This window comes from Amblyomma americanum, chromosome 1 (genome assembly GCF_052857255.1).
Source record: "Amblyomma americanum isolate KBUSLIRL-KWMA chromosome 1, ASM5285725v1, whole genome shotgun sequence".
NCBI classification, from domain to species: domain Eukaryota; kingdom Metazoa; phylum Arthropoda; class Arachnida; order Ixodida; family Ixodidae; genus Amblyomma; species Amblyomma americanum.
In genome coordinates this window covers 312,698,323-312,708,866 of record NC_135497.1, presented here as the reverse complement: position 1 = coordinate 312,708,866, position 10,544 = coordinate 312,698,323, and the positions used below count along the sequence as shown (strand labels likewise).

The window sequence follows — 10,544 nt, the reverse complement described above, 5'->3', positions numbered from 1 at the left end:
GCAAAAACACCCTTGTGCTGGGCGATGTCAGCGCGCGTTAAAGAAAAGTGATTGAAATTAATCCGCGTAGCCCTCGACCCCGGCGTCCCTTATAGCCTTAGGGACGTTAAAGGGACGCTGAAGAGAACTGCATCGAATTTTTGTTGTTGGAAAAAATCGATCCCTCGGCTCTTTCTGACTGTGTTCGTGTTTGTCCGGCCGCAAAAGATACATTTATTGCTTAGAAAATTGCATTTTAACATTTTTCCGCCACAGGTTTTATACTCGTGACGTCTACAAAAAAACAAAAAAAACCTTCGTGATCACCATTGTGAAGTGAATGGCTGTTAGCCTAGTCATTGGGACACGCGCTCAAAAAACTGTGCCGACGCATGCATTTCAACTCCGAATCCTCCCGGTGATGGCGGCATCCGCACTTAGATTTTAGGCCTTTTCCGGTTTACGAAATCTCCGTTTTGAGTGAAGCTAGCGTCTTTGCCATTAGAACGCGGTAAACTATACACGCCAGCTAACTTGAATTTCTCCTTAGTGTTCCTCTTAGAGAGCAGTCCGAATTTGAAACCGACCATGTCGCGCAGCTGCTGAATTTCAGAAATCACAGAATAGCTTTGGTGTCAGACATTGAAAGGACATTTTTACAAATGGAGATCAGGGAGAACGATGGATACGCATTGCGGTTTCTGTAGCGCCATATGAAACCAGAGACATATCGACCAGCCGGTGAAGTTAAAACTGGGCGAATGTTGCGAGTTCCTATCCGATCCACGGCGAATCCCCTTTTGTTGACAGCGACTCATCATCAGACTATGGAAGAAGGCTATCCGGACACAGCGTTACTGCTGGCGCACTCCTTGGATATGTGGATGGCAACGGGAGCGGAAAACAAGTCCATGATTTGGACACCACCTTTAATTCAGGCAGTTGGGGAATATTGTAAGGTATTGTTAGGAAATATTGAATGTAATGGTCCATTCTTAAGACCCGTAGCAAACCCTTTCTTTAAATGTTCATCTATCGCTGGCATAGAGTAGTTAAAATTGCCTAGAAAACCAATGAGGAACGTTTTTGACGACAAAAAAAAATACGTTAATACGAAGAAAATGCTAGTCTACCGAGGGAACATCTGCGGATATATTGACTGTTATAGTGAAACCTTACGATATATGAAAAAATTGCGTTCGTAAACTTTTTCCCGTCGAAAAATGCGTTTGTCCGGAATTTTTGCGCATGTGAGGAAGCCCAAAAGATGTGTGACGAAGCTAAGTGTATCATCACGGCGGCCCCTGCACGGCTTCCCCTGCATACCACGTGCAGGACCTATAGGCACAGAATAGATGCGATGGTGCGAGGAACTAAAGGAATTATAAAGAGTTCAGGTGCGACGCTGCTACCAAAGTGGTACAATCGAGCTTGCCATCAAAACAGTGCTAAACTTATCCGCTGACGCTAGTCCAGTTGAATACGGAGAAGTGGTCTACATCTGCGTAAAAGTTGTGTATGGGATTGCAACTTCAAACCGCTATAATTTGCAAGTCAAGGATCGCTCCTATCAAGCAGTTCCTTCTTCCGGGTCTGAATCTGACGGCTTGTCTCTTGGCGGTAAGACTGAGTGGGCACATCAGGAAACGCCTGAAGGGATGTGGCACATTTCTGGACTGAATCGACGACATCATTGCTTTGGGTCGCGGGAGAGCCCTCTGAATGGAAACGATTTGCGGTGAATCACGTATCTGAAATTCAGCGCCAGACACCTCCGTTTGGAGACATTTTCTTGGACTGCTGAGCAGCTGGTTGAGAGTTTTATATGTATACCTTGTGGGGAGAAACGCAGCGGATGAAGAAGTTCTGAAAAATCGTGAGCACGTTCCTTCCTACCATAGAACATTCCGACAAGGTCGGAGGAAAGACGAACCGTGGAAGTTCTTCAAGCGGCAAATTCCGCCGATGTGCCGACGGTGTTAGACACAGATCGGTACATCAATGTAACGAGACTCTTCCGAGTGACGACTTGGGAATTGCGACACAAAACAAGCTACGACGTCTGAGCGCTATACGCGCACGTTCACTAAAGGCAGTCGAAGTGGACGTCAACGAAAAATACTGCAAGCAGCAAGCTCAGAACTGCCAATTTGCAGTTGAAAAGAAGGTCAAGGAAAAACGATTAAAGAAGAGAACTTGATTTTCCTTCGTCTTCAACTTCAGCAGCGGTGGAAGACGGGAAGAACCGAGAAATACTGCTTCCAGGAAGAGACAGAAAAGTGCGAGCAGGGGTCGTTTATAAATCACTGCCAGTGGTCGTCGTGATGCTACTACTTATGTAAGTGTGCACCCGGTGTCTGTGAACTGTAGCGTGAAAAAGTAAAACAGGTTGGCTGAGAAAACTCACCGAACGGTCAGCCTTCTCTAAAATACATGCAGTGCGAGGAGCTCTCAGTGGCCGAACCAGGTACTCAAACACGAGCGATGCACAGTGAAATACCGCTTGAACGTACGTCATTTGAACAAACATTTCAGATAAACGAACTTTTGCTACATACTTCGCTGAAATGCCATTGCGTCAAATGGAAATGACGTTAAGTTGAAGTATTTAAGCACAGTTCAACTTTCTTCCCTTCAACGAGTATTTTGGAAAATGCTGAAGCACTGTTGGCAGATCAGAACGCGTCACTTCAGCACACGTGCAGCAATATATTCATCCGCAAAACTGCGGACACTGCTACCTCAAAATTGCGCAGCTGACTAACTTGCGCAATTTGACTTGCGAAAGTGAGGGCTGCCCCAAGTGCTTATAAGGCTGGTACGGCTACGCAGCAAGCTTTCATCCCGAGCAATAGCCACGCGAATTTGCTGGTGCAACTGCCTTAGACGTATACCCATAGCTGCAGCCAAGTTGAAATCGCGTCTCTTGAGTTGCGGAATGGTCTTTGTTTTCAGAGTGGCATATCATCATATGTTTTAAACGCCAATATTAAGTATCAAGGTTCGGCAGAAAATACTGCGTTTTATTCGAAGTTCTAAACATACACTGCGCGCAGCGTTGTGAAATTAATGCATTTAGGAAACATCTGAACTCTTGCTGTTTCTTTCGGTTCACTAAAACGAACCGCTGCGAGCTGATTTCATTTGATCGGATTTTCAGTGAAACCACCATATCTTTTTGGTCCCCTGAAGTTTGCTCAAGTGGTAATTGACTGTATCCAGTCGAAGTGTGAAGCGAAGTTATTAAGAAAGCAGCGAAAAAAAAATAACGGCACGCGAGCTGTGGGACGAGAGCCCTCACCGCACAGACAAGATGTGAGGCGCTGCAGAGATTAGCACTACTGCGAACCAAGCTACGACTGATAACTTATCTGGATAGTACAAGAGGCGGGAGCTGCTGCTTCGGAACCGCTGTTGTTAATCTAGAAAGTTCCCGCCATAGACTTAAGCTAGATGCATTTTCGTCTTGAACACCCATTACTGGCCCGAGATGTCCTGTCGCAGTACTCTCTTGAGTAAAAATGAAAACAAAACAGCGCCAGGAAAGAAATCACTTCTTCTTGTTGCCCTTTTCCATTTCAGTTTGCCGCCGCGGTGGCTGAGTGCTTATGGCACTCGGCTGCGGGCCCGAAAGACGCGAGTTCGATCCCGGCCGCGGCAGTCGAATTTCGATGGAGGAGAAATTCTAGACGCTCGTGTACTGTGTGATGTCAGTGCACGTTAAAGAAGCCCAGGTGGTCGAAATTTCCGGAGCCCTTCACTACGCTTCCACATAACTGCAGCGTAAAAAAATACGAGCACAAAAAAGGGGAGAAACACATACGACACGGACAAAGCAGCTTTGTCCGTGTCGTATGTGTTTCTCCCCTTTTTTGTGCTCGTAATTTTTTACGCAGCAGTTATGTGGAAGCAAAGTAACCAACTTGCCCAAAAGCTCGTTTTACTAAAGCATATACCTTCACTACGACGTCCCTCATAGCCTGAGTCGCTTTGCGACGCTAAACCCCCATAAACCATTTCAGTTCAACGGAAGCTACAGCCGGGAAGCTACGGCAACGTTAACGCTGCACATTGTGACGACGGTCCTCCGCAACAAGCTCTAAGGACACCCTGCGTGCGTACCCTTTTCGACTATATAAAACGGCACTCCAGATGGCGCGCACAGCAGCGCCTGCTGAAACGACCGCTGACCGCTCGCGGGTTGCTGGGGAGGCTATAATTTGTTCCCGCAATATTGGAGGCCGACTCCAGATGGTTTGTTTCCCTAGGCGCTACACAAAAGGGGGGAAATGTTTCGCCAAGCATTCAGAACGTACCCAGACAGCGTGCCTGCAGGCGTCGCAGCAGATGCGCACCACTCGCACGGGTCGCCCTACCGCAGTGATGCCAGCGGCGCACTCGGAGCCCACATTCGTGGGCAGGGCAGCGAGGAAGATAGCGAACTGTTGAAACCTGGCATAATCGGCTGGGCTGCCGTCTTCACAAGCGAACAACCGCTTGTAAAACTGCTGGTACGCTCATTCCTGACTTCGAATGCCTGCTGAACGTCGCCCGCGTAACGACTGTGGACGCCGCACAACTTTGTGGACATCTGCCGAGTACCGCCATCTGGTGCCGCTTGGCGGCGACAAATGCGTAACTGGACTGGAGTTTTGCGGACTAAGACGTATAGAGTCAGGTACCAGGAGATAGACACTTTGTGCATTGCGTGCGGAGAGGAGGAGGAAACGGCTGAACACTTGATACTTTTCTGTAAAGGGCTTCACCCTACAGTGGAAGGCAGCGGGGCTGACTTACCCAAGGCATTGGGGTTTAGGGATAGTGAAGGGAAAGTGGATTTTAAGAGGTTAGAAGTAACCAAGCGAAGGTTATCTGATTGGTGGCTAAAAGCAAGACAGGAGTAACATTTCACAAGACATGGCTAGGTGGCTTGAGCCACCGCCCGATGTAAAGGGTTCAGCCGTATCCATCCATCCATCCATCCATCCATCCATCCATCCATCCATCCATCCATCCATCCATCCATCCATCCATCCATCCAATGCCAATCCACCACGCGAAAACGCTATCAGTTCACAGCTGTTCGGAAAAATATTGTGTTCCGCAATGTCCAAGGCTTCTCTGTGCACAGTTTTCAAGGCACAAACGGGGCCAGAAATGCCCTCTGATTCACCGCAGTGCTGCTGCGGTGAAGCAGAGCGCATTTCTGGCCCAGTTCGTTCAGTCGTGCCGTAAGCGTCAACCCAGGCAACGCGATTAAGTTTGCAGGTAAACTTACACGAATGATGGGAACCCCCGAAACACCTACGGAACCCGGTGAAGGAGAAAGGAAGAAAAATGCACCCGGAAGTGTTGCACGCGGAGCACCACGCCGGAAAATATGCCTTCGGAAGAGAGGCGTTATTCTAGAATACATAAAATTTCTAGAATAGGTGGTAAATAAATAAATAAATACACAGACGTATTACCGCTCACGATCTCCAGATCCATCCGAAATCAGCTCACTATTAGCGCCGCCTGAGGGCAAAAGGAGACGCGTGAACTTAAATGCCGAAAAATTTTCTGCCGTCGTGAGAAAAAAATAGGAGTGTTCAGTATTCTTCTGCCTTTTAGGTTCTGACTCCTTTAGGGTTAGAATAGCAGAAATATTGCATTCCAATGAGAGTTGGACTGTCCTCTTTGCCAGGAGCGCGCGTAACTTCTCGCTATAGCGTACTACAGGGCCCTTCGTCTTCGGTGAAAACTCGATGTTACACGATTTATTCTTGCACCCTGAACAAATTTCCTCAAAATCAGGTTGAACGTGATTTATATGCGGAAATTCGTCTAGAGAACGCAGTTTTCTACTGCCCAGAGCGAAGTATACTGCAATGAAAATTAGCGAATATGTTTTGCTCATTCTAGAAGTCTGCTTGCAGTTGCCGTATGATTTTAAACTTCATTTAGAGCATGCAGTTCACGACGCTGCCTAATTTGACGATAAGTTGGATAAGCACGCTTTAGAACTGACGGGCCAAAACACAGGTACTAATGATTCATCTCAGTATTAGCATCATTTTATTTAAGCGCTGCTCAGGCTAACGACGTCCGGTTCCTGCATCGAAGTCCAGGTACGCCGAAGCCAGGGGGGGGGAGCCCAACTTTACTGAGCAGCGCGTATTTGTACTGAAAGCAGCAAAAGAGGGCTAGGGAAAGTCCTTGCGTGCGTATCAGATGCATTTTATGCGCGCGCTGCGCAGGCTTCCCGTCGCGCATACGATACATCTTCCTTCTTTCGGAATAAAAAGAATCAAAGCACAGAGAGCAAAGTTATAAGCATTACATCAGCTCAATTCACAAAACAATAACCGAAGAGTGTTGCTCAAAGTTTCTGCCGTATTCCAAACGTCGCGGGGGTACACGTTGTCTCTGTGATCGTCTTAAAACCGGAGCGCTTGGCACTGCACCGCCATCAGGCGTCACTGGTCGCGGCTGCGATGCACCGTTTCCGGAGGCGCCCTCGCTGTCGTCCTCAAGCTCACGCCGAAATGCTTCTTTCGTAGGCATCAAATGCTTTCGGTTGCGGCGCAGAAGCCTCCCATCTTCTGTGACCACGTTGTAGGACCTGGGTTGAGCACAGTGCTGCGTGGCCCTTGCTTTTTTTGTCCCAGAAAAGCTTATTCACGCGAACGACGTCACCTTGGCTAAGAGGTGTTAATGGTTGTTCATCGTCTGACGATACTTGACAATATGTAAACCAGGCCCATCTTGAATAGCTGGCAGCGTTGTCCGCAGCTTTCGACACTGAAGGATCGCTGCCGGTGGTGGAGCACCTTCCGGTGGGGTTGTCCTGTAAGCAAGCAAACCGAGCCAGAAATCTTGATTGGTTTCAGCGGTTTTCTTTAATATCCGTTTGACCACTTGCACCCCCTTTTCTGCTAAGCCATTCGATTGTGGGTATCTGGGACTAGACGTGATATGAAGAAAATCGTATTTCCTTGAATAGGCTGCAAACTGGTTGCTTGAGAAAGGGGGTCCGTTATGTCTGAACACACCTCCATAGGTATGCCGTATCGCGCGAAGATAGCGCTGGTTACTTGAATGACCGTGCTAGCCGATGTATCTTGGAGCAGCTCCATCTCTGGGAAGTTGGACAGCGCGTCGTAAACGGAGAGATAAGGCCTACCGCCGTAGTACAAAATGTCGCTGCCAACTCGGTGCCACGGTTGCTCACGCACTGGGCGCATCTGCAGCGGCTCGCATGGCTGACTGTACGAGTATTTGCTGCACACCGCGCATGTCTGAACGAAGGTTTCAATGTCGCTATTCTTGCCCGGCCAGAAGACTGCCTCTCGGGCTCTCGATTTGCATTTCTTCATGCCCAAGTGGCTTTGGTCAATTTTTTCTAGTATTTCGCACTTCATGTTAGCGGGAATCACAAACTTGCAACCCTTTAACAGAACTCCCTGGACTTGCGACAGCTCGCTAGTAAATGGCTTCAGCTGGCCTTCGATTGGTTCGCCTCTGCCCAGACTTAAGAGCACACTGCTCAAGTATTCGTCTTTGGTAGTCTCAGCGGCTAGTCGCGTCAAAGTTCTATGGCTCACGCGAGACGCGAGCACACTCACGACGTGTGCTTCTGCATCTTCACTGTCGGCGTAGAACTTCACGGAGTTGACTGAAGCCCGGGACAGCATGTCAGCCAAGAATGGAAGTTTTCCTGGAACAAAAACCAATTTGATTTCGTATCGAAGTAGTCGCAGAAAGAAGCGTTGCAGTCTAGGTGGCATGTCACCTATTGATTTCTGTGATATAGCAATCAGAGGTCGGTGATCAGTCTCTACGATAACCTGACGTCCATACGTGAAATGATTGAATCTTTCACAGCCATACAAGATAGCCATCGCCTCGTTTTATATTTGCGAATATCGCTGCTGGGCTTCCGTAAGAGCTTTAGAGCGTACGCGACCGGCTTCCATACGTTATCATGACACTGCAGCAAAGCAGCGCTTAAGCCGTTCTGTGATGCATCGCAGGATATCTTGGTTTCTTTCGCAGGGTCAAAAAGCGACAGTAGTGGCTGTTTGCTCATGCATTTGCCCAGCTGGTTCCACTCTTTGCGTGTTTCGCCGTCCATTCAAACACTGTGCCCTGCTTTAGTAGACTTCGTAGCAATGCTGTTCTGTGCGCCAACGATGGCAAAAATTTGCTGAAGTAGTTTGATACTCCGAGCATTCTCTGCACCGACTGCTTGTCCTTCGGCTCTGGCATTTGCATCATGCATTGTATCAGGGAGGAACTTGACCTTACACCCTCCTTACTGATTACGTCGCCTAGGAATTCTGTTTCACGCCAATTGTGCACTTGGCCGAATTGAAGCTAAACCTAGCACGTTCCGCCGCCTCTAGCGCTAACCTTAGTCGCTCATTGTGCTCTTTGGTCAACGTGCCCCACACTATTATGTCGTCGACATACGCCCTCACGCCAGGGAGACCCTCAAAGATTTCAGTAAGAATTTTTTGAAAAACTTAGGGTGCTGAAGAAATTCCAAAGGGTAGTCTCAAAAAAAAAAACGGTACCGCCCAAAAGGCGTTGCAAACGTGCACATTTTTGAGGTTGTCTCGTCCAACGGTATCTGATGGAAGCCAGCGTTTGCATCGAGGCGCCTGAAAACTGCTGCTCCTGCCAGTTCCGCCTCTGTGTCTTCTCGCGTCGGCATCTGGTAGTGCTCCCTTTTGATGCAATCATTAATCTTTCTCGGATCCATGCATACTCTAGGCCGTCCATCCTTTTTGCGCATAATTACAAGAGGGCTTACCCAGTCTGTGGGCTCGGTCACCTTTGCGATGATCCCGCCCTGTTCCATACGCTGCAGCTCCTCCCGCAGCGGCTCCCGAAGGGCTAGTGGCACCCGTCGCGCTGGCTGTACGACCGGCACAGCGTCGACGCGGAGAACCATATGGTAGTGACGCTTCACGCAGCCTGTGCCGCTGAATAGATGGCGGAATTGATCTACCACTCTTTCTGTTGAGTCTTGCGACACGCTGCGCACTTGCCGAGAAAGAAGCCGAAGGCGTTCGCAGGCTTCAAGTCCTAGTATGGCTTGCCCTTTCCTCACGATAAAGAATTGCAGGGCGGAGTTGTGACCGTTTAACTCTACTTGCAACGTAATGATGCCAAAATGATCAATTTTGCTTCCGCCGAAGGACCGCAAAGTCGCGCAGCTGGGCTTCAGTAGTGCCTTTAGCTGCATCTTGTTGAAGACACTGAGGGGAAGAATGTTGGCTTGGGAACCCGTGTCAACTTTCAGGCGAACTGACTGCTTGCCAACGTTTGATTGAGCAAGCCAGTCGCGTTCCCTGACCACACTCCTCACAGCCACGTTCAGTATATCGAATTCCTCCTCGACACCAGTGAGCTCGCTGATTTGTTGCTTTGCTTTGCAACAGATGGCAAAGTGGTTTTTTCGCTGGCATTTGCGACATGTGCGCCCAAACGCAGGACAGCTCCGCGGTGCGTGTGTTCGTGCGTACGTTTGGCAGTTGTAGGCCTGCTGCTCTTCCCGAGGACCAGAGCGCATCTTCTGAACCGGGTCTACTTGCTTGTGGTCTCGTTCCCACATTTCTTGATGCGCGGCTGTTGCTTCGGCGGCCTTGCAGGTCTGTTCTGCCGCCTGGAGAGTCGGCTTGTTATCTCTTAATAACTTCTCTCGTATTTTGTCGTCATTTGTACCAAAAACAATTTGGTCTCCGATCATTGAATCTAGTAACCCTGCAAAGTTACACAGCCGTGCTTGAGTCCTTAAAACCCGCAAGAAGTGCTCGAATGACTCGCCTGGTTTCCGCACTCGCCTCCTGAACAAGTAACGCTCGTATACCTCATTGCGTTGGGCCTTGCAGCACTCAAACTTTTTGACTACCGTTGCACAGTCACTGTTGCTTTCGTTTTCGGAGAAGGTGAAGGTGTTAAATATGTTTGTTTTATGGGGGTTTAACGTCCCAAAGCAACTCAGGCTATGAGGGACGCCGTAGTGAAGGGCTCCGGAAATTTCGACCACCTGGGGTTCTTTAACGTGTACTGACACTGCACAGCACGCATGCTTCTAGAATTTCGCCTCCATCGAAATTATACCGCCGCAGCCGGGATCGAACCCGCGTCTTTCGGGTCAGCAGCCGAGCGCCATAGCCACTGAGCCACCGCGGCGGCTAGAAGGTGTTAAATACCTCAATGGCTTCTTCACCTGCGGTAGTCAGCAGAAGTGCAGTTTTTGTTGGCTCTGGTCGAGGCTTTCCTGTTGGTTCTGTCGCAGTCAGGAATAGTTCGAATTTCTGCTTGAAGAGCTGCCAATTCTTCGCGATATCCCCTTTGAGGTGAAGTGCATCGGGTGGGCGTAGGAAATCCGCTCCGCGGCTTGCTTCTTCAGTCCGTGCCGATGTTCCGAGAAGTGGGCGTCAAAGTTAGCCACTTCTGACACCATGCATCGACGTACAGGTACGCCGAAGCCAAAGAGGGGGGGGGGGTGCCCAGCTTTATTGAGCCGCGCGTATTTATATTGAAAGCAGCAAAAGAGGGCAAGGGCAAGTCCT

At 49.1% G+C, this 10,544-nt stretch overlaps 1 protein-coding gene across 1 annotated transcript in view; it reads right to left on the bottom strand.

The window, feature by feature from the left end:
• Positions 1-8,917, bottom strand: part of LOC144120167 (uncharacterized) — a 77,702-nt gene extending 68,785 nt beyond the window's left edge. The window contains exon 1 of the mRNA XM_077652593.1: positions 8,777-8,917. Within this exon, the coding sequence (XP_077508719.1) occupies positions 8,777-8,917 (141 nt within the window). The remainder of the gene's footprint in view (positions 1-8,776) is intronic.
• Between the last annotated feature and the right edge of the window lie 1,627 nt (positions 8,918-10,544).